The 25,759-nt window shown below is 37.3% G+C and overlaps 1 protein-coding gene across 2 annotated transcripts in view; it reads right to left on the bottom strand.

The window, feature by feature from the left end:
• Nucleotides 1-25,759, bottom strand: part of gpc5a (glypican 5a) — a 102,368-nt gene that overhangs the window by 14,156 nt on the left and 62,453 nt on the right. For both annotated transcript variants that reach the window (XM_077562676.1, XM_077562677.1), the window contains one exon: nt 21,109-21,271. In XM_077562676.1, the coding sequence (XP_077418802.1) occupies nt 21,109-21,271 (163 nt within the window). The remainder of the gene's footprint in view (nt 1-21,108; nt 21,272-25,759) is intronic.

Raw genomic sequence — 25,759 nt, 5'->3', positions numbered from 1 at the left:
GTAATATCTATTTGATTTTTTTTCCCACTCAGAAATTCTAAGTATTTTTTTTTAATTTAGGAGTTGTACATTTTACCAGTAAGTTACTCAAGTGTTGAGGAACAAACTCATGACCTTCAGGTTGGGAAGGAGACAGCCACTCTACCACCTGAGTCATGCCACTTGGCCGTTTGCCACAATAGTGCATTACTAGTGTGTCCAAAATGAGACCAAAAATGAGACCAAAAATGAGACCAAAAATGAGACTCTTGGACGTACAAGGACTCCGCCTGACACCATCAATATACTAACCCACAGCAGGAATGGCATGGCTCAGGTGGTAGAGTGGCTCCCAACCTGAAGCTTGTGGGTTTGTTCCTCAAGCCTTGAATTGCTTCTTTTTTCTTTTTTTTTTTTATAAACTGGTCAAATGTCCTCAAAACTCTCCTTGTAAAATTTACTTTGAATTTCTGTGTGAAAAAACTGCCAAGATAAGCATGCCAATTCAAATCCTGATTTGTCCTCACAGAGGGAGGATTTGAATAGAATTCTCCCCCAAAAAATTTTCTTTGAGTATCGTATTTTTTTGTACTACTACTACTGGTCCTGCGACTTATACTCAGGTGCGACTTGTGTCTAATCTCTAATGAATGAATGTTTTTGTCACATCCATGTGATTTTGCTTGAAATTTAACATTAGATTTGTTTCTTCCAAATATACTTTAATAATCAGACTTTAATAATGACATTATTGAGAAGATTGACATATGCAGTACACTGTAAAAAAAACAACAACGTAATATTTACTTGAAAAATCTAGTGACGTTTTTTCACTCAGAAATTCAAAGTAAATTTTACAAGTAGAGTTTTGAGGACATTTTACCAGTTTATTTAAAAAAATTAAAAATAAAGCAAATCAAGGCTTGAGGAACAAACCCACAAGCTTCAGGTTGGGAGCCACTCTACCACCTGAGCCATGCCATTCCTGCTGTGTGTTAGTATATTGATGGTGTCAGGCGGAATCCTTGTATCTCCAAGAGTTCCGTTTTTGGCGTCATTTTGGACACACTCGTAATGCAGTATTGTGGCAAACTGCAAGAGTGGCATGACTCAGGTGGTAGAGTGGCTGTCTCCTTCCTAACCTGAAGGTCATGAGTTCGTTCCTCAACACTTGAGTAAAAAAAAAAATTCTAAACAAACTGGTAAAATACCCTCAAAACTCTCCTTTATTTACTTTGAATTTCTGTGTGAAAAAACTTAATTCGATTTTTCAAGTCAACATTACTTTTTTTTTTTTTTTTTACAGTGTACTGTATATAGCAATCTTCTCAATGACGTCATTGTTAAAGTCAGATTATTAAAGTACATTTGGCAGGGAAACAAATCTAAACTTAGATTTCAAGCAAAATCACATGGATGTGACAAAAACATTCATTCAGTCATTTTGCGTGCAAGTCCGAGCTTTAATTTAATCAGACACAAGTCGCACTTGAGTAAAAGTTGCAGGACCAGAAAAACTATGAAAAAAGTGTGACTCATAGTAGAAAAAAAATACGATACTTAAAGACTCAAAGAAAAAAGTCACACATCTCTTGAGTCATTTTTGGGGAATTCTATTCAAATCCTTCCTCTGTGAGGACAAATCAGGATTTGAATTGGCATGCTTATCTTGGCATGCCCAGGCAACCACTCTGAGGACATCAAACACTTGCAGGCACATCAGGATCCTGAGCACACAGAAATGTCATGCATTGAAAAAAAGAAAAAGACAAAGTTGCTTCTCTATCTGCATCTCACCATAAAATACATTGAATTTTTTTTTTTAAATGGTAACCAGGCATACGTGAAGAACAGTGTGTGTGTGTGTGTGTGTGTGTGTGTGTGTGTGTGTGTGTACGCACGTGCGCGTCTGCCCCAAAAAGACCTCATCCTAATTGGCGGAGCAGATTCCTGAAGCTTCCCCAGTAGATGATTAACTTTGTGATCCATTAAGTGGCTTCAGCCCCTCAGCAAGGAAAAAAATCACCCTCTGGACTTCCCTCTCAGGATTAGGACAATCCCTCGGACCTCATCAAAGGGACTCCAAGGTGAATAGGGCTGCTGACTTTCAATAAAAAGTCAGTGAAGAGACGGTAGATCAGCAGCTACTCCACTGTGAGTGCCAGAAGCCAAAAAAGTCAAGCACGTACGCTACGTGTAGATTTGTGCAGGATTGTAATCGTTTTGCAATTTTCATACTTAGTAGTTTACTTAGTTCATTTTATTTCTTCTTTTTATTTTTCCGAAAATGCTTGATTTTAGTTTAGTTTTTATTAGCTCTGGTATTTTTTTTTTCCTAATTCTTGTGTGCAAGATTTTAAAAAATATCATGGTAAGTATTGTGTAGCGAATATTAAACAAAAAATATTATTTTAAAAACATTTTTAAAACAACCATCTAAAAATCAAATACAGATGCTGTATACCAGGACATAAATCGAATTATAATAAGTAACGTTATGTAGTAATGTTATTTTTGTCAACGAAAACTAAACTCGCCAACACACATTTTTCACCGGACTAAAGCTAGACTAGACTAGACTAGACTAAAACTAATCCAACGGCTATAACATTCCAACAATAATGTTAATCCGACTGCTAACTAATTTACTAGCTCATAGCATGGAGCCATATTAGCTACTTGTTGATATAATTACGTAATTGTCTGGGTGGAGGGGTTTTTTTTCCATCAAAAAGATAAGAGAACATTTTATGTGAAATGGTTTTAGATCCGAAATGTTCAACATAATCTGCTGACAAAAAAATACAGCGTTTTTTAATAATCTTTAAGTGGCGTCAGGCGCTTCCATTTTTTAATTGTAATTAATCGCATGACTTCAATAGTTAACTCACGATTAATCACACATTTTATATCTGTATTTCTATATAAAAAAAAATCGAGGTTTTCATACTCTTGTTTACAAAAGTGGGGGGAAAAAGTAATACTAATAGAAATAATCCAAATGTATTTTTGACGTCTATAGCCGTCAATGGCAGTGAATGAGTTAATTAACCATAATTAAACCTCATCTCAATCAGTACAAGGAAGCCAAACTTTGGGTCCATTCCCTCACTTGAAATGAAGAGCGAGAGAAATCCAATGTCATGAGCATCATGACTTGTCTGAACTGCTCAACAAATGATAAGAAACTGCAAGGCCACACAAGCTTCTTTTTTTTAACTCCACTTCAAAATTCCCCGAGAAGGTGTGAATGTGGCATGAAATAAGGTACGGAAGCATGGCCAATTGATATTTAATTAATGCCAGGTCTGACTGGAGGGCCCCGGCTCATCTGCTGCACGTCTCATCCATTATTCAGGATTTACAAGTGGGCTTCTTGCCACATCAAACTTTCCACGCGATACAGAGCAAAGATGTTTAGTAGATTGAACTACTGCATGTGCATGGAGCAAAAAAAAAAAAAAGTCAGAAGGAACTCTGTAGATCTTCACCAAAGTATTCATTGTAATGTGTGAAAGCAGGTCAAATGCTTTATACACACCCGGAAGCTAAATGATTGCACCCATCCTTCAAAGAAAGAAAAACGACACAATGGTGGAAAGTGGAAACTCTGGCCCACTGTTTTTAATGAAGAGCAGGATGGTTCAGGTTCACGTGGGGCCCCCCCAGCCCAACCCCCCCTCACCTCCATCAGCCTCTCTAAATTTTAATGCACTGCACCACTTTGAGGGTCATATTGTATATAGACAGAGCAGAGATAATGGCCGCCATCTAGTTACTTGATGCGGGGGGCCAAACACACGGACAGATTTTACGTGAACTCCCTGGACTGTCCTCTCATTTGTACTCTCGAGTACCTGCGGGATTTAAGTGCTACATAGCACATCAACAACCACTGGCAGGCTCACTACCCCGTGCCATGTCCTGTCCTGTCCGGTGTGGCACAGCATTTCCATTACAGTACAGTGCTATTGTGCTGTCTTTTCCATTTGTTTTGGCTCTTTTCTCTCTTTTCTTTCTGTCTGTCCCCTCAAAAACTGCGTTCTGTCCGACTGTGTTTTCCAATAAAAATCACAAAACAAACAAGCACACAGGGAGGATTTCAAACTCCCCTGTTGCCCAAAAAAACTGCTGCAGCATAAAAAAGACAAACAGGTCCATCATTCTGCATGACCAAGCAGCTGAAGAGGACAGATTTTTATTTAACAAAAAAATAAATAGAATGACTAAGAACAAAACATTGTATGGGATGGTAAATTTATACCGACTCTAGTTTTTTATTTATTTACTTTTACTTTTATTTCTCTTTTCTTTTGTTTTGAGCCATCCTTTTTCTAAGCACATCTTCGACTGAACTGAACTTCTAAATAAAAGAATAAGGTGCATAAGTTCACATTCTCTGTGTTATGACTGTTTTGGTTTGACTCATGGGTTCATCGTGTTGGTATGATGGTGCCAGTTGCTATGTTACTTGTGATGATGATGATGATGTATTAGCCACTCTTAGTTTGTCTAGTCCCTTGTGATGATATTTGTAGTTGCTATGCAGTTGCTATGTCACTTGTGATCATGATGCATTTAGCCACTCTTAGTTTGTCTAGTCCCCTGTAATGATATTTGCAGTTGCTATGCAGTTGATATGTCACTTGTGATCATGATGCATTAGCCACTCTTAGTTTGTCTAGTCCCCTGTAATGATATTTGTAGTTGCTATGCAGTTGATATGTCCCTTGTGATGATGATGCATTAGCCACTCTTAGTTTGTCTAGTCCCCTGTGATGATATTTGTAGTTGCTATGTAGTTGCTATGTCACTTGTGATCATGATGCATTTAGCCACTCTTAGTTTGTCTAGTCCCCTGTAATTATATTTTTAGTTTCTATGCAGTTGCTATGTCACTTGTGATGATGATGTATTAGCCACTCTTAGTTTGTCTAGTCCCCTGTAATGATATTTGCACTTGCTATGCAGTTGCTATGTCACTTGTGATCATGATGCATTTAGCCACTCTTAGTTTGTCTAGTCCCTTGTAATTATATTTTTAGTTTCTATGCAGTTGCTATGTCCCTTGTGATGATGATGCATTAGCCACTCTTAGTTTGTCTAGTCCCCTGTAATGATATTTGCAGTTGCTATGCAGTTGATATGTCACTTGTGATCATGATGCATTAGCCACTCTTAGTTTGTCTAGTCCCCTGTAATGATATTTGTAGTTGCTATGCAGTTGCTATGTCCCTTGTGATGATGATGCATTAGCCACTCTTAGTTTGTCTAGTCCCCTGTAATGATATTTGCACTTGCTATGCAGTTGCTATGTCACTTGTGATCATGATGCATTTAGCCACTCTTAGTTTGTCTAGTCCCCTGTAATGATATTTGTAGTTGCTATGCAGTTGTTATGTCCCTTGTGATGATGATGCATTAGCCACTCTTAGTTTGTCTAGTCCCCTGTAATTATATTTCTAGTTGCTATGCAGTTGCTATGTCACTTGTGATGACGATGTACTAGCCACTCTTAGTTTGTTTAGTCCCCTGTGAATATATATTGTAGTTGCTATGCATTTGCTATGTTACTTGTGATGATGATGTACTAGCTACTCTTAGTTTGTTTAGTCCCCTGTGAATATATATTGTAGTTGCTATGCATTTTCTATGTTACTTGTGATGATGATGTATTAACCACTCTTAGTTTGTCTAGTCCCTTGTGAAGATATTTGTAGTTGCTATGCAGTTGCTATGTCACTTGTGATCATGATGCATTTAGCCACTCTTAGTTGATCTAGTCCCTTGTGATGATATTTGTAGTTGTTATGCAGCTGCTATTTAAATTGACCGTGTAATTTTTTTTCTTCTTTTTTGTAGAGAAAATCTAAACTAAACACATTCTCGTTTTCAAATCAAATTTTTTTCATCATTCCAAGGATAAAGAATGGTTAAAAAAATAAATAAAAAATACTATGTCAATCATGCCTCTGATGAGCGTACTGTATCTAAACCTGCACAAATAATCTTCAGCATGACAAAGCAAAAACCTGCAGGAAAAAAAAAACTTTTACTTTTACACGATTCCAGGCAAAACTACAATTAGCAACTAGATGCAGAGAGGGGCAAATTAAGTATTTAACAATACAAAATAAAATCAAGAAGCCTACAAGAACTATCCAACAGAAAATCAGCAGTCCAACAGCACATTTTGTTGTTGCTTTTATTTCCCAAAGAGAACATTTAATTCTGACTTGAAGTATGATACGGCATCATTTGCGGATGGAGGTTAACTGGGGTCATCTGTCTACACCCAGACGTGGCCCATGTTTTATAAAAATAAAAAGTAAAATGTCTTACTTTTCTCAGGAGTCCACAGCAGTGTTATTAAACTGCCTAGCTGAATTATGATGATAGATCTCCACACCAAAACTTTGGACCTCCGGTGACCACAAGCTACACTCCAAAATATAGAGATTGTATGTGCAGACAAATAAAGTCTGGCTCAATCAACACAGTAGCAAGAGTACAGTATACACATAAATACGTGTACACACATACGTATATACACACTACAGGGTAGGGAATGGCCAACCAATTATGCAAGATGACAAAAGCGGGAGAATCCATCCGTCTCTGTCTGCCAGTCACAACCATGACTGTTTGCCAATTTCCCACCAGGCCCCAGTGACAAGCCCCTGGATGGCAAGTGTGATAATGGATGGTTCTAATGGTCAAGCCTGGACCACACATTAGGAATCAGATCCATTCTCAGCATTGCACACAGGATGTGCCGGCCAGCAATCAATGCCAGGCTAATGCGCGAATCGGAGTATGTTGAATGCCGGTATTGCTGATCGATAACTATTCATTAGCAGCGATCACATTTGCACAAATAAGGCACTTCATAATGTGGAATTGGGTCATTAACATGCTCAATTAAGATCGTGTGGCAGTCAGCATGGGATGGAGGATCGCAAGTGCTAATGGAGGCATGCTTCGGATCCTGATCGACAATTGTGGATGGATTGTGAGGTCTGCCAACTGGGCGACAACATCTTTACTTGACAACGCGGCCCGTGTACATAAATTGTTCAAGTTGTCACAAGCTCAGAGTACTTTGGCCACAGCCTCATTATAATACTGATTATTATTTTTTTTTTTTCTGGAGAAAAATAATACTGATTATAGTGTACTGTATTATGTTCATAAGTATACCAAGAAAAAAAAAAAAGTAAAATGCAGAGCCGCGATCTTTATAATGGCACATAAAGTGTGTTATGATTTAAGAGGTTGAAAAGGTTACAGTCAATTATTAGTTGTGGTTTGTGTGACCATGGAAACGGCGAGAGCCACTCGGGATCACTGATAGACATCAGCTGGGCGAGTGATATGATCATGTGGTTGAAATACTGTTGACAGAGCTCCAATTTTACTCCCAGACGGTTATCATGATGTCCAATCTTCATTCCTTGTCATGTCCTTTCCATATTCAAGTTACGTACACGTAGATTTGTTTGTTGTTTTTATCTGAAGCTACCAAAACAAAAAAACGCACCGACCACAACTGCTCAATCCAAGAAAATCCAATATAACTGCTGTCTCAGAATTCAACATAACATAACAATGCTTAAATATGAAAAACACATTATTATAAAGAAATCTTTTGATAACGCTATGTGAATAGGTTGCATTTTTTTTTTCCTCTCCAGGTGATGCTCTTGGTTTAAAGATAAAGGCGAATGCAAAGGAAACTGATTACATTTCCACTGCATTTTTAATCCAAAAGGGCCATCTAGAGTAAAAAAAAAAAAGTTAAATCGCAAGTGCTTCATGAAGCTTCATTTTCCCATCACTAATGTACAGCATCTGCCCATCCTGTGTTTAAAGTCCGCCTTTAGATTGTTCTGAAACTCCAAAATCTTTCTGGCATTTCAAAATTTTTTACATGAATCTGGAATATTGTTTGTTCTCATCGTCATTGTTACGCAAAGTGCGGTCTTTAAGACGCAGCATTTAAAGGCGCAAAATCAGCCATTTTGATAAATCACACTGTATACACTCTGAAAACAGTTGGGTCAAAAGTAACCCAATTATGGATCAAAAATGGACCGATACACATTATGGGTCAATTCGATCCAACTTTCTGGGTTGTCTTATATAAAATGTAAGTAAAGGATCTGACCAATATTAATGAGTTGTTTTACACTGAAAAAACTATTTCTTGACTCAAATTTGGGTCAAATAGACCCAAATAGAGGATCGGTCCATTTTTGACCCGTTTTTAGAGTATATGCTAAATAAATCTATTTGCATTAACTCCTCCCATAACGCGCAAACTGATCTGCACGTCAATATAGCGCGTTTGCAGATGCGATTCTGGTTGTGCCCCGGTTCCAAATCTGTTTGTATGCGCAACCAAATTTGCGCCCAATTTTCCCGCATGAATGCCTTTAGTAAATCATCTCTTTTATCTGTGAAACAAAAATAAACATTTCAAAGTCATCAAAGATCATGTTCTAATGTTGAAACCATTTGATCAACTTCAAGACCTCCCTTCTTTGATCACCGCGACGAATGCAATGTTTTCCTCTTCGGTAAAAGCCTTTTTCCATCCATTATGGCTGGAGGTCACCACGGAACATCAGTCTGAGTAGATTGACCCTTTTCCTAGGAGGCACTGAAATTTTCTCCATTCACTGCTTTCACCTGCCGTGTTTGTGTGACCGTGTGGTCATGCCGAGGTCTTCTGCAACAAACACGTACCCTGTAATGTTTTTTTTTTTGTCTGGGACACGCGGACCGGGAGGGAGGCTGATGGGAGAGCAGTGTGCGGGTTTGATGCACATCTGAGGGTGACCTTGCAGGCCTGAGGATGAAGGCTGAGTGACATGAACGGGAAGAGGAGAACACCTGTCCGTCATATGTCAGGGTGATGACAGGTGCTTTGGATCATGCAAGCAGGTGATGTAATCAAGACTTGGACAAGAATGCTGTAAATATTTTTAACCTCATTGGTCCTTTTGGCCGGATAGAATTTCCGTCACTAATTATCAACCATTCATATGACGTTTAAAAAAATAATAATAATTATCTTGCATTTTACCCATTCAGAATGCTTAATATATTGTTTTGTTTTGCCAAAAAACATTTGGCCTTAAACTCAATAAATATTTACTTGTTATACGACCTTGCGGGAGAAAAAAAAATGCAGCTAAAGACAGATGGTAAGTTACAATGACAGATCGTACAAGAAGGTGGAAAAAGAAATGCAAGCCAAAGGGCAGCAGATGAATCCATCCCAAATGTTTTTAAAACACTCCGGATTTGTGTGTGTGTGTTTTTTTTTTTTTTTAGGTTGAACTTTAGGTCAAACTGTGGACATGTCAAGAAAAAAAATGGAAGAAATAGTGCAGTGTACTTCTATGTGAGATTGAAGAAAAAAAAATATTAAGCATTCTGAATGGGTAAAGTGCAAGATAAAAAAAAATTAAAAAAAACGTCATATGAATGGTTGATAATTAGTGACAAAAATTCTAAACATCCAAACGGAGAATTAGTCATTGGCGGTAGGAGCAAAAATGATGCGCAATACCCAAAGGCAAACAATGACACGGCCCCAAACAATACGATTTACAATTAGGTCTCCATTATAGCAGAAGAAATAATAATACTATTTCGGGGCTGGGCTGGAGCTTACAAAAGAGATTTGGGAGCTTCTAATGCATCTATTTAGTGAGTTGGAGTCAGAGAATTTATATCCGCACGCAGTGTGGCGTGGGTCAATTAATCCTAATGAAGAGTTGGGCTCCTCTTTTCATTGATAAAGCAGACTTTTGTGAAAAGGTCTCTGTTTGTGACACCGAGCTGATTATTAAAACAGTACGTCCAATAATGTGTGCTTGCCCTTTTCATGGTTCATTAGGACAACGGGAAACCTTTCCGGATGCAAGAACCAGCTCATTAAGCTCACCATTAAAGTCATTTTAGGTTTAATCAAATGATTGAAAAGCGGGTACTGCGTTATGAATTTGAAGGCAGAGGAGTTAGAGTGGTTAAAATGCATTGGTAGCAATGATTAGGAATGATGAGAAGGGAAATGTTTTTTTTTTGTATCACCTTGCAGTGTAGTTGCCAAGATCGGTCTTGGTCTCGAGGCTATTTTTTAAGGGGCGTGGTCTCGTTTTGGAATGGAAGGCATTTTTACTCTGTCTTGTCTCGGGCAAACTCGGGATTTTGCTCATTTTTTTGGTCATTTTTCTGTTTTTGGCCCGACCTCAAAAAGTCTTGGTCTTAACTTTTAAAAGTCTCAGCAACGTCTTGATCTTGGTTGTAGTGGATGTGTTTTGCTAAGGTATTCGAACTGACAAGATAAGTTTGGATCTTATCTGTCTTAATCTGAAAGACAACAAACTTGTGTGATTGTTTTGGACGCCCAAACGTTAGGCCCACCTCTGAAACTGTGGCCGGTGACAGAAAGTCAGGATGTTATCTTCAGTCGACAGTGGAAAAAATTGTTTTTAAAGGTATTAATTGTATACAAAAAATAATGTGGTTGTCAAATTCATTCTGGAAAAAATACTAAATTTTTACTGCTGAAAATGGCTCAATGAGTCAAGTATCAAGTGGGTGCCTAAGTATTTTGACGGCGTATATTTTGTCCTTATCCGCTGCACTTGAATTGTCAGATATCCGATACATATCAGATGTGTACCCACATTAACTCATTCACTGCCATTGACGGCTATAGACGTCAAAAATTCATTTGAACTATTTCTATTAGTTTAACATGTTTTCCCACTTTTGTTAACAAAAGTGGGAAAACCTAGAGTTTTTTCTATTGTACATTTAGAACAGATATAAAATTTGTGATTAATCGTGAGTTAACTAGTGAAGTCATGCGATTAATTACAATTTTAAAAAAATTAATCGCCCGACGCCCCAAATTTTTAATAATCTTTTCTTTTTTTAAATCTAGTCAGTCGATTAAAATTTTCAATTGTAATTAATCACATGACTTCTATAATTAACTCACGATTAATCACAAATTTTATATCCGTTCCAAATGTACAATAAAAAATATTGTTTTAGGTATTCATACTCTTATTAACAAAAGCGGAAAAAGTGTAAAATTAATATGAATAGTTCAAATGAATTTTTGACGTCTATAGCCGTCAATGGCAGTAAATGAGTTAAAAAGAAACCTGATTCAGATCTGAAAATATCAGACTCCATGCCGGGGGGTTTTCTACTTACCGTGACGTGACGCGCATCCGAATTGTGCCACTTTGAGAGTAAACAAATCAGAATGGTGTCACTACGTGGCACCCAATGCAGTATAAAGCCGAGAGTTGAATTTCTTTTTGGGGATTCCAATGAGTATGACAGCGTGAATTGAAAATAAAATGAAAGAATCTCAAGCAGTCTGCAAAGACTGGAACTGTTTTTCTGTTGTACGGACGAATGCTTCCTCTCTCATTCGGTTTATAAGTTGACCGTCTCCAATTGCATTTACGTTAGTATTTCTTCCATATGAAAAAATGGTCCTTTTACGTGAATATCCATTGAACAGTCTTGTGCATGTGTAGTCATTTTTCGACATTGCATTCCTTGGCATGCTCGGTTCTCCGTCATGTTGCCCGCTCTGTGATGTGGCCTTTCAGTCTTTCAACTTCAATTACTCTCCCTCCATTTGCTCTCACCAAGCTATATTTTATCCTCCAAATGGTTTCCAAGAATCATTGCTGGAGATGCTCTCGTCATTCGGCTGGTGGGTTGCGTGTGGGCGAGGTTAATGATGGCAATTCCACTCTTGGATCGCGCAGCCTGTATGGCGGTCTGGCTAAGGGGGGTTATCAGCAGCATTGCTGGCACATTGTTGTTCGGGGTGAGGGGATTGATGTGGACAAGCAGCCATTAGCGGTAGTTAGTCCCAACTTGAGGGATGTATTGGCAGGTTCTTTTTCTTGGATTCTGCCAGGCGTCACTAATTGATGACTGGAACACAGTTTTTCATTAGTACACCTTTTCATTATTTAAGTATCGCCGTGTGGTGAAAATCGATGTGTTTTTGTTTTAAAAGACAGCATTATCTGGATGATCTATAATTGCATTAGGGGTGTCAGGTGATTAATTTTTTTTATCGTAATTAATCGCATGACTTCAAAAGTTAACTCACAATTAATCGCAAATTTTATATCTCTTATAAATGTACAAGAAAATGTGCAAAAGTTTTCATACTCTTGTTTACATAAAAATGGGGAAAAAAAAGTCAAATATAAATATGGCTGCTTCTTTCAGTAAAAGTGAGTTGAAATTAAAAAGAGGTACTGTACTGTAAAAAAAAAATGAGTGTGATATTGATTTGTGTTAAGGTCATTTTTCTGCCACTAGATGGCATAATTGCATTTTTCTTTTCATATTAAGAGCTATCCAATCTTTAACATGAAGTAGCTTGTGAAATTCTGCGCATCTTTAAAATTATAAAATACAAATTGAACCCAATCTCCACAAATATATGCATTATTATTTAAAATATTATTCCTAAATTTTGGCATGGATGTGTCTGCTGCGTTGCAACTGGAATTTCCCCAGTACAGGCTTTCTAAGTAAGGGGTAGTCATTAATCGTGCATTAAAAAAAATAGTAGCATTCAAGTCACTTTAAATTAACTCAAAATTAACGCACTAATTTTGTCACCCGTAATTTGCATATGTATCCTACTTATCCGATGAATACACAGACAACCCAAGTAAACAGAAAAACAGTTTTTAAATGTTGTAAAAGTCCTCAACGTCATTACTAGATTGGGGTCAGAATCAACAGCATTGTTTCAAAAAATGCTATTTAGATGGTCCAGCAGTTTTCATGTAATCTTGCTGACAAACGACCAGAAGCGGGTGAAAACAAAACATCTTTGCTGAGGTAATGACCACAATAGCACACCTAAAAGCAACTGAACGAAATGAGCCATGTGAAAAGAGCGGTTGAGAAAAATCTTTGAAAATGAAAGATATCACATCATAGTTTATGGCTCCAATCCAAACAGCACTGAGCTTGGTCCATCACAATTTACACGCACTTGTGACAGCTCTGTCTGCTTGCTGCCGCTTTTGCCTTTGGTGTCGTTTCCAATCCCCCACAGAGCTCGGTTCGTGCGTGCGCACACTCACGCACACACACACACACACACACACACACACACACACACACACACACACACACACACACACACACGTCCCTTCAGTTTCAGGACTATGTTGCCTGACAGGAAAAGGGGAGACTATTGTTGGTTTGTAATCACAACCTTGGGGTATATAAACTTTTTAGCAAAACTGTAAATGTACAAAATCGAAGCGCCGCTTAATAACACAAAAATGCTATGAATCGCCACCAAAATTCACATGTAGGCTACATCTCTACTCATGTCAACTTTTGGCATGAGTAAAAAATAATAATAAATAATAATAATAATTGTAAAAAAATAAAAATAAAAATAATAATAATAATTGTAAAATAATAGTAATAATAATGATTGTAAAAAAAATAATAATAATAGTAAAAAAAAATAATAATAATGATTGTTAAAAAAATATAATAATAATAGTAATAATAATAAAAAGAATTGTTATAATAATAATAATTATAATAAATAGAATCACTGATTCATAACGCATTTCATACACAATCCAAGTCAATATGCCTCACATACTGTAATTGCAAGTACATTTAAAAGTAGTTACAAACAGAGATAAAGAGATTTAAAAGCAAATTAAAGAAATAAAAAATAGCTTACTAAAATTACAGTGCAAGAACGAGATTTTAAAAACACAATTTCAAAAATACCTTTCAAAGACCTTAACCGTAGGTATGGGGGGGAAAGCATCATTTTGAACCTAGATAAGCAATTTACAATTTGTTGGGATGTTTGAAATCTCACTCTGATAAATCGGGGGAACCGTATTATACAAGTGCAAAGAAAAAATGCTTTTTAAGGGTACGTATTATACACGGGTGCGTGTTATTTATGTCTCAGTTTTTCTTGACACACCAGGTATTCATTTTTCAATTTGTTTGTTATCATTGTATTTCGCAGTAGTAGTAATATTTAAGTAGTCTAGTATTAGTATTTGTATTGTACAAACGGACTGCCAAATGCTTAAATGTTGATTCCAAATAGTATTGTGGTGTCCCTTAATTAAAAACATACATACTCATGCAATGCACTTTTTCTTTGATCTGTTCTAGGTCTGCTAGTTTCCCTTTACAGCATTTCTGAATAATTATTTTGTTCAGAGGGATCATTTAATTGACTTGTCATCATACAATCTTGAAGTGGTCCCAATCAGGCTGACTGGACAAAAGGTTGCGAGCCACGCTGCTGCAAAAAGATTTGCATGCCATTATTACAGGCATGGAGGAGGGCGAGAATCACAGCAGGTGAGCTAATCTGATCCGATACTGTAATGAGGGTAAAGAGCTTTCTAATAGGCACGGTCTAGTGTTCCGGGAAACCTGCAAGCACCTCTCGAAGAAAGGATGCTCCAAAAATATTTCTTGCTTGTAATCCCTTCTCTTTCCGGAACAGAACATCATTTACAGTTTCGGATATTTGACAGTGGAAACGATGGCAAAATGTCCTCGGTTTCCCGTGCGTTGAGTGCAGTTATGTCCGTCATCACTCAGCATTATCAGTAGGGGAGTTCTATATTCAGCAGCACTTTATTGCAGTGCTGGTGGATGGACAGACGTTGTAATCAAACACCCGCAGAGACACCATTAATTAATAAGAGTCACACCTAAAGAGAGTCTTTTTCCGTGCCCTGGTGTGCTTACTTCTTCAAAATCGATTTGTGTCTCTCCATGCTGCCACTGTGTCTGACAGATGTTGTTTTGCACGACAATGCTCACAAGGCTGCCAGTCACAATGTCTGCAACTGAGTCGAGGTCGGCCTGATAAGAGGACGACAGCCGCCTGTTGAGTTTTAAGCAGAGAAAAACAAACTCTTAGTTGTTCTCGAGTGCAGCCCTTGCTGCCAGGTGGTGGAAAGCCAAAGTTTTGTGTTGGATAAAGAAGAAACTAAAAGCGAAGCATCAGCCAGTAATTTGTCCACACCTGTTTTTGATTGTGATTAATATGTGCATTTTCCTTTAGCTTGCCAGGCGGACATTAGGTTTATTTAGCTCTTTTAGTTTGGTCTAATTAGAACCTCACAAAGTCTCTCGATTTTCATTCATTCATTTGAACTATTTCTCTTAGTTTAACATTTTTCCCACTTTTGTTAAAAAAAGTGTGAAAACCTAGATTTTTTTTTATTGTACATTTAGAACATATATAAAATTTGTGATTAATCGTGAGTTAACTAGTGAAGCCATGCGATTAATTACAATTAAAAAAAATTATTGCGTAACGCCCCTAATTTTTTAAATAATCTTTCCTTTTCTTTCTTTTTTTAATTAGTGGCATCAGGCGATTATTTTTTTTTAAATTGTAATTAATCACATGACTTCACGAGTTAACTCAAGATTAATCATGAATTTTATATCTGTTCTAAATGTACAATAAAAAAAATCTAGGTTTTCATACTCTTGTTAACAAAAGTGGAGAAAAAAAATGTGACACTATTAGAAATAGTTCAAATGAATTTTTGACGTCTATAGCCGTCGATGGCAGTGAATGAGTTAATGACCTTGATACGGCTTCAGCGGGGATCCATAGCACTGCTATATGATCAAGGATTAATTTAAAAAATGTAATCGCCTGACGCCCCTAATTTTTGAGAATCTTTTATTTTTTTAAATCGCGCCAGGCGATTAAAATTTTCAATTGTAATTAATCACATGACTTCAATAATTAACTCACGATTAATCACAAATTTTATATATGTTCTAAATATACAATAATAAAAAAAAGGTTTTCATACTCTTATTAACAAAAGTGGGAAAAGTGCAAAATTAATAACAAAATTAATGTTTTTGATTGTGATTCATATGCGCATTCTCCTTTATATTTTCAGGCAGACATTAGGTTTATTTAGCTCATTTAGTTTGGTCTAATTAGAACCTAACAAAGTCTCTCGATGCTTGTTTGTTAGAATCTCACAACCCGGAGTGGAATAATAAAACAGCACAGTGCGAGTGTGAAAAACTGCTTTGCATTATCATAAATTGAGTTAGGCACTGGTTTGATGTGATTAATGCAGGTGTATTTTTGTCTCATAAACATCTAAGCATGAAGCAGCTTAACCCTATGATTTAAGTATTTTTGGCTACTAACAAATAGTAATTAGCCAGCTCCTATTTATCATGCTGTCAAATGATTATACATGCACAACCAATTTAATTGCCAAGAGTGGTGTAGAAAGAGCAAAAGCACACAAAAACATACACATGCACTGATTACACTCATTTGGTGTACAACTATTGGTGAAATCTCTTGGTTCCAATGTTCTCAAATATTCCTTATTTGATTCCAAAACACTTCCTACTTCTCAATTATTGTGCTCGTCTGTTCTAAGTCATTTGTTGTTCGGTCTTATTTTGAAATGAAATTATGTTTTTAAGGCTAGTTGTGGTCAGGTGTCAGTGATTATCAGGCTCACGAAGTAACGGAATAAATGTGCCGGTGTAGAAAAAAAAAAAAAGACAACAAAATATTTTACAGAAAAAAATTCACATAATCAGGTTGCAGTTTTTCCGGAGGATTACAATTTCCGTACAGACAGAGAGACACCGTCCTTTGTTTGCCAAACGGGACGGTTTAAAAGTATCAGGGAGGAAAGGAGGAATTTCTTGGAGTGTGGTCACTGAAAGACTGATTTATGTTAAATAACATACAAAAAAAGTTGGAGATTTTCCGTGGCGTCTCACTACGGGGGAGTTCGTTGCTAGCCCGCTACGTTGCTAATGTGAGTTCCACCTTCCAGAAGAATCACCTACTGACTTACTAGTTAAACATCATATTTACAATAAAAATGGTTCAACTTTTCGCAGTTGACGTCATGCATCGTCATCATCGTATCATAATCACGTGTGTGTGTTTTGTATGGTTTTCAATCAATCGAGCAATCAAACCATCTACCCATCTATCTACCTACCAACCTACCTGTCTGTCTGTCTGTCTGATCTACTGTATCTTGATACCTTGCGCTAACTAGCATCTATCTAGCGACATAGCAAGCTGTCAATCTGGAGATAGCTAGCTAAGAAGCCACATTACTATCTAGCTAGCTAGCTAGCTAGCTAGCAATTTAAATACATGCATTTTTATCTTGTCTTTATTAGCGTATTTGGTATTGGAGTAATCCAAAAGTAATTAAAAGCAATCAAGATATATTTCTTAATACATGGTACTCGGATTACGTTACCAACTATATTTTTTTACCATTTCACTATAAACTGTATGGGGAAACACTTGAAAAGTAATTTATGTAGCGGTTTGACTTTGATCTTTCATTCCTCGCCGGAACGCCTTGTTACATCCCCGGTACCGGTATTGTTATCTTCCATGCATACATTTTCTTCCCAGTGTTTTTCTTGTTGCTCGCTCCAAGTTTTGATTTCCTTCTCTGTTGTACTTGGATCTGGCTTCTAGTTTGTACCTATCATTTTTTGTTCATTACTTTGTTCTTTTTGAGAGGTTATTCCTGGCTTTTCCCAGCGCTTTAAGTTTTGGACTGATTTCCTTTTGGTTCTTTTTTGAGCCTCAACATGTTGCAAGCTCATCCGCCGCCGCACCGTCCTCTGTTTATTCGTTACTTACTTTTGTTTCTTTATTTAATAAAGTGCATTTGTTACTTTCGTGTCAGTGTCTGCTTCTGGGTTCTAATGTCCATTCGTGTAAGCCCTCAGGCATATTTGTTCTACGCCTTTTAACAGAAATAAAAAAGAGCATCCACAGTGAACAGCTAACTACTTTGTTATTTGTTAGCTAGCACTTTGTTGGTATGCTAACAAGCTATGCTACATTAAAAATATTTGCCAAGACATCCGCCCTTCTATGCAGTCAAGAGAAAAATGAGGGCAGACTTATCAAATGCGTGTAGGAGGAAGAGCTATTTTCATATCGCACTCCTGTAATGTTTTAGTGAAGGTTCTCAGTCATCTGTGTCACGATTATCCAAGGAAAGATTCAAAAAGGGGAGCTCTACCAAAAACTCTTGGATGAAAATATCTGAAAGTGCGCCCTGATGCTCCTGCTCAGGCACAAATGATCATTTAGTTATGACTACTGCCTGTGCACGTAATAATATAATAATGACGACCAGAGTTCTCATGTATTAGTAAGGTAACGATCTCCGACTACTTGTGGGTTGGGAAACTGTCAAGTTAATTTGCTGGTGCCTCGGCTGACGTGACGCTAGGCTCGCGTGATGCTAGGCTCGCGTGGCCTCTTGTTGCTTCTTGTCAGGTTGACGAAGATCTCACGTTCACATAATTATGCCTAATGAGGATAATCTCTCAAATCGGGCCTCTATTGTTGGCATTGATCTTCTCCTATTGAATTTTCTTATCAGGCTATACCATCGAGAGCATGTTCTGCTGATAAAGCTCAAAGACATGGCAGAAGGATTATAGATAATTGCAGAGAAAAGGAATCAAATTAAATTTTAAATGGTGTTTCAGCTGCAGTGAGACGTGCAGCTTTACTTTACACACATCCTTAACCTCCAAAAACACTCCAAACATTGTCTATTCTCTGTTCCAACCTGTCTTACTTTCCTTGTTTTCAAGTGTGTAGTCATACCTAATCTTTTATTTGTGTCACTAATATAACGGGGTTTCAAAAATGTTGAGCAAATTTAGTGAAAATGCGCAAAACGAACATGCCACTTATGTCCGTTTCCATTTGTTATTATTTTGTGAATATTGAGATGAAACAAGTTAAGAGATGAAAAAAGCCGCTACGCCACCACGCACTGGCGGGAACAACTTCAAAATAAAAACGAACCAAAGCTTTAATGTATTATTTGTTAAGCTGCGGCTTATTTTGAAGTTTGCCTTCTCACAGCGTCTCCCGATGGCGCACAACCACGGACGTCTTTGCCGTAGTCGGTTCTTTTATTGTTTTCAGATATATTTCAATTTCTTACCTTATAATATCTGGTCAAAACATGCGCCACAGTATCGGGCCCTGTCATCGTATATACATAAAACCCGTTTCCATAGCCAAAATTCGTCATTTTCCTTTTTTCGATATGCTGAAAAATCCACTCAGGTTTATTTTTGCAAGTCTTGAAAATTCAAATACAGTTACGTCCAAAAACACTCCAAACGCAAACATTGTCTATTCTCTGTTCCAACCTGTCTTACTTTCCTTGTTTTCATGTGTGTAGTTATACCTCATCTTTTATTTGTGTCACTAATCTAACGGGGTTTCAAAAATGTTAAGCAAATTTAGTGAAAATGCGCAAAACGAACATGCCACTTATGTCCGTTTCCATTTGTTATTATTTTGTGAATATTGAGATGAAACAAGTTAAGAGATGAAAAAAGCCGCTACGCCACCATGCACTGGCGGGAACAACTTCAAAATAAAAACGAACCAAAGCTTTAATGTATTATTTGTTAAGCTGCGGCTTATTTTGAAGTTTGCCTTCTCACAGCGTCTCCCGATGGCGCACAACCACGGACGTCTTTGCCGTAGTCGGTTCTTTTATTGTTTTCAGGTATATTTCAATTTCTTACCTTATAATATCTGGTCAAAACATGCGCCACAGTATCGGGCCCTGTCATCGTATATACATAAAACCCGTTTCCGTAGCCAAAATTCGTCATTTTCCTTTTTTCGATATGCTGAAAAATCCACTCTCAGGTTTATTTTTGCAAGTCTTGAAAATTCAAATACAGTTACGCGCAAAAACACTCCTAACACAAACATTGTCTATTTTCTGTTCCACCCTGTCTTATTTTCATCTTTTATTTGTGTCACTATGACTTCTGTTGCGTGTTTCTACGATTGAAGTCTTGCACTCAGAGGAAGGAGAACCGGCGTCGTTGACAACAAATGCAGCAACTTTCCCAAAATCTCAGTTTGCAATTAGCAATAGTCAAAAAAAAAGATCATCAGTTTTCCCTCTATAGAGAGACGTGTAATGACTTGCCTCTTAAATCAATTGCTGCAGCTGGAGCAGATTTGCACAGCTTGCTGCTCTGATCACAATAATGTGTTATAATCAGAACAGAGCAAACCTTCTCTCTGCAACTCGAGCAATATGCTGGAACAAACTGATTTGTCTGCTATTTAGCATATCATCAGGAAAATAGTAATGACGAGTCACACTTGCTACCCTGGATTCTGTCAGAAACTGCTGCTTCTTTTTAGTCTACTTAGCAACATTTAAAACTCGTTTATATCAGAACAGGTGATGGCAGACAGTAGGTCATAAATCCTCGAGGGGCCGTAAATCCTCAGGCTGCTTTGGCCTAAGACTATTTGGCGAAACACATCAGAGGCTTCGGATGAGCCGTCATTAGGCAGCTTCCCCAATTGCAGCAGAACTCCAGACGGGCTGTCGGGCCGCGGGGAACATTTACACAGCGTGAACGACTTGTTTGGATGACCACCCGCCGCCGCCACCCTGGCTGTCGCCGTGGGCTAAACGGGAGGGATGATTAACCCAGTGGTTAGCATGTTTAACGATGAGAGGGGAGTGGAGGGGAGGGGAGGGGAGGGGAGGGGAGGGGAGGGGAGGCATCCATGCGACGTGAAGACGGTGTGAAAGGAGAGTCACAGTGCTGTGATTCATCAGGGGTTACCGATCCTCTCCGGGGCGATAATTTTTTTAAGTAACGGGCCTTGATTGCCTTAATGCCCCCATTGAAACTATTATCTTTCATGACTATTATTATGTGTGTCATAAACTGGAGTCTAGGATGACTCTTATTAGGATAGATTATGATCCAAATTTACTTTGAACTCGCTTCACTAACTTTGGATGCTAATTGCGCAACAGTAAGACTTACCAATTTTCTTTTTAACCGTTGAACGTTCATCTCTACTAAATAAATGAACGTCACTGAGAATATTTCACTCAATGCCTGCTGATTGTTGAGTAACGTTAGAAACGGTTGTGACTTTTTTTTGTTGTTGTTTTTTTTTGTGTGTTTTTTTTTCTCCCAAAAAAAAAAGAAACGGTGGTGACTTACATTTAGAGACTCTGCGGATGTTGTTGGTGATCTCGCCGCCACCGGAACCATCGCAGCCGTCTTCGTCGTCGCAGTCGCCGCTGTAACGTCCTTCTGCGTCTCCGCTTCCTGTTTCAATTTGGTCCAACGTGCCCAGCTTCGGAATGGATTTTCCTTGCAGCAACTAGTGGGGGCAAATGTAGATGTTTTTGTTGTAAATATAAGTCGTTTTATGTCGTATCTAAAATCATACGGGTGTTTTCTAGAAGCTAACTCAAACATATGGAGTGATTTTGTACAATGTAGGGCTGATATTAGATTTGGCAGTATTGACAACAGTGAGCAAAAATAATATGCTACCACGGTATTAAAATTGCATCTCTAAAATGACTGTTTTTTAAAATATTTTGGTCAATTAAGTCATTCACTGCCATTGACGGTTATAGACGTCAAAAATTCATTTGAAGTATTTCTATTAGTTTAACATTTTTTTCCCACTTTTGTTAACAAGAGTATGAAAACCTAGGAAAAAAATGTATTGTACATTTAGAACAGATTGAACAGAAACTGTGTGATTAATCGTGAGTTAAGTCAAGTAATGCGATTAATTAAAAAAAATTAAAAATTAATTGCCTGACGCCCCTAATTTTTAATAATCATTTCTTTATTTAAAAGAAAAAAATATTATTTAAAAAAAATGTCTAGGTTTTCATACTCTTGTTAACAAAAGTGGGGGAATTTTTTTTAACTAATAGAAATAGTTTAAATGAATTTTTTTACGTTTATAGACGTCAATGGCAGTGAATAAGTTAAAAGAGTTTTAAAACACAATCTATTTTATTTTTAAAAAAAATATATAGAAATTTTGGTACAGAAAAAAACATGTACCACAATGTTAAGTTCAAATAAACAATCATCTTCTGTTTTGATTCTTCTGAGTAAGTATTTTTAGAGCAGACTCATGGAAAAATGGATCCGTTTGCATTATCTTTCATGTCTTTCTTCCGTAACTGTTCACGAAAGGAAGAAAAAAAAATTGGGAGGCAATTAACTTGAAAGAGGCGTCTCGTTTACTCAATTCTGCAAGCAGCCAATCATACTTTGCCCTGCTTGGAAATCCCCTCAAAAAAAGAAAAGAAGAGCTCAGTTATTGACACCACGGCAAATCGTCAAACGGGTAATCGGGCCAATGCCTAGAACCGTGTCAACTTAACTGTAGATATTAGAAAACAGATCTATTTTCTTGAAATCTTTTTTATGCATAACACGACTACACTGTGTAACTTAGCATGTTTATTTAAGCGTAATGTTATTTATGCGTTTGTGTCATTTTCTACTATAATCTTATGAAGACATTATTTAGGCATCCGACTACTACAAACAATAGATTACGATCGGAACATTTAATGTTTACATTGAATTTACATTATAGCGTTACACATTTCTTATAGACATCACATTCACATTCCATATTTATAATTGGTGATTGCATGACAATCACGACGCACAATCAGAAGGAAGACAAACAGGAAAGAAAATTAAAAACAAACTCTCAATACTTTTATTTGAAAATGTTTCAAACTTTCATATATCCTGGGAAAATAATTTTCGGGCTGATCCTCAACAAGTTCAACAAAAAAAGCTAAATCTTCATATTGCATTTATTTACCATTTAGTTTGTTTGTTTGTTTTTTACTGATAAACAACAACTAATAGAGCATGTCTAAAAATGTAGTTGTTAGTTGTGCACTTCCGTATGTGCTCAACTGGCAGTGAAATTTTTTTAGAGTTAACAAGCGAAATGCAAAACACTAATTGAGGCATCTAAATTCATGGAGCGTCATCGGAAGCGAGAGAATGTTTTGTGCTGATCAGAAAAGTATCGCACGTGTTAATTAGTTGCTGTTGCGGTTGGGCACGAGAGAGCAGCGGTGTCACGGCGGATGCTGCTGCGGCTGAGACGAGCGTGCGTGTAATTAAACTGCAGTCTTTACTTCTCGCTACAAAGCTTGAAGGGCAATGCTCATCATGGCGTCAATTTCAGCGCGCCTTCCTTGTAAATGATACGCGGCATTTGTTGCCAGACAGGAGCAGAAAATAAAAATACATTGACATGACTTTTTTTCTTCTCATGTTTGCTCAGTTAACAGTGTTGAGCCAACGTGTACGCCGTAATGCTACACAACCTGCCGGGGAAACATCTGCTAAAATGGCGTCCCATCTGTTTTCGGAAATCATTGTGATACAGAGTAATAGAGCTGTGAGCAACCAGCGTACTGTATATAGTAAATGGGAATATTGGAGATAACCAAGTTTTTGGACATGGGTTACATGGGACAGCAAATTAATTAGTTCCGAACCTCGGCGAGTATTCATCATGTTTGACCCTAATCGGCGTTACAGCACCGTGAGTGTTATTACAAGCATCCCTGACACCAACACTTTTATTAAAATTATCTTTCAATAACCTTGTACAGCAGATGCTAAAACTGTAGTTTTCGAACCTGGGATTGAGTTTTTAGTTTTTTAGGGATCGACTGCACGTGTCACGATTTTAACGGGCAATGTTCTGTGCGACCAAACAACAACAAAAACAAACTCATCAATAACAGTCATGCTCATCTAAAAACAGATTTACATATTAGGAGTGTCAAAATTAGTGCGTTATTTTTTTAAATTCTTATTTCAAGTTCCTTTAACGCCACAAAAAAAAATTACGCACAATTAATGACTGCCCCTTACATAGAAAGCCTGTAGTAGGGGAATTCCATTCGCAACGCAGCAGACACGTCCACGTCAAAATTTAATAGTAATAAATATTATTAAAATACATATATTTGTGGTGACTGGGGTTTCAAGTTGTATTTTACAATTTTAAAAATGTGCAGAATTTCACAAGTTACTTCATGTTAAAGATTAGATAGCTCTTAATATGAAAACGAAAATGCACTGAGCTGTCACCAACGTCTTACAAATGCAATTATGCCATCTAGTGGCAGAAAAATGACCTCAACACAAGTACAGTAGATCTTTTTAATTTTAACTAAATCTTATTAATTATTCTGAAATGACTGCATCAATGACTAAAAGATGCAGCCATATTTCTATTAGATTAACATTTTTTCCACTTTTATGTTAACAAGAGGATGGAAATTATTTTTATTTTATCGAACATTTACAACAGATATAAAATGTGCAATTAATCGTGAGTTAACTAATTACGATTAAAAATCTTAATCGCCTGACACCCCTAATACATATATTTTTTAAGGATTTTTATTAGGGCCCGGCCGATGAATTTGGCAGATTATGGCCCTTCAAACAAAAATCCATCGGACATCCCAACTGTTTTTCACCTTTATGCACTCTAAACGTTTACAGAAATTGTAACATCGGTCTTATTATTTATCAACAGCAATATATACCTGGCTTTCCACCAGCCTTTCCACTAAACCCCCCCCACAGGCTAAGCCACCCTACATACATTTATGGGGAAAAAAAGATATTTTATACAAAATTAAAAACATTTAAATTAATAGGCAGATTAATCTGTAATCCGCTTTTTTTTTTGTGGCCAAAAGTTAGCATCGACCAACCCCTCAAAAAATCATTATTTAATTAATTATAAATTATAAAAAATTTGTGCTTTTCAATGTGGCTTAGCTCAAGCCGCCACTGCTGAAAAAGTACATTTTAGACGTTACATAGGGGCTACCAACCTTGATTTGATTTCATACAACAACTTTAGAATGTTTTGATTTTAGACAGGTGCGCGATTAAACTGATTTTGGACATCAAGAAGAGTCGATGCACAAGAACTTTGGCTGAACCTCTACAACTGTGCCGTCGAAATATTTGTGACAGGCTCCGCTCCATCACAGTAAATGATTTGGCAGGTTTGACAATGGAAGACTGGCAACTGCAGTGTAATATTGTGAAGCCAGCATCAACCATTTACTGGCACCTTGCAGCTCCAGCACAAATATCTTCCATTTCTCGTTGTTTCAGGACCGAAAACATCATCAGAGACAACCGTCATTCAGCCCACAAATAGGACAGGTACCCGTCATTAAAAATGTATCATTCTGAATATATTTTTGGCTTATTTTGTAGGGCAGATATTCTACATTCTACAACCAGGTTAACTTTATCGCTGTTTCCCCCCCCCCCCCCCCCCAGAGAAGTATTACACGTATACACTAGGGGTGTGCAAAAAAAATTGATTCTCATAAGAATCGTGATTCTCATTTTGTATGATTCAGAATCGATTTTAAATGTCCCAAAATCGATTTTATTTGTCTTTGCCTTTGTCTGTGTGTGCCTTTATTGGGAGCGCTGTTCATGTTGTACCCAATTTGGCCACTGAGGGGCAGTGTGGTTCCACGCGGTCTGATACACTGTTAAGTTGTAGCCACATTAGAGAGTAGAAGGAAAAAGTCACAATCAAGTTATTCCAATAAAAGTTGTTTTTTTGCAGCGTGGAGCCGTTCTTTAGAGGGATAAAAGTGCCGCGAGTAGCACGCTAATTAGCTTTAGCGAGTAAGACTGGAGTAGATCTTTACGATTCCTTGCACATCTATAGATTGAAGCAAAAATCATTGTCAATCAAATCATTTTGAAGCAAAAAATCATTCTTAATCGAAAATCGATTCTGAATCGAATCGCAGGCCCA

Source organism: Vanacampus margaritifer, chromosome 4, assembly GCF_051991255.1.
Source record: "Vanacampus margaritifer isolate UIUO_Vmar chromosome 4, RoL_Vmar_1.0, whole genome shotgun sequence".
In the NCBI taxonomy this organism is placed as follows: domain Eukaryota; kingdom Metazoa; phylum Chordata; class Actinopteri; order Syngnathiformes; family Syngnathidae; genus Vanacampus; species Vanacampus margaritifer.
The sequence above is the reverse complement of the archived record's forward strand: the minus strand, read 5'-3'. Positions and strand labels throughout refer to the sequence as shown.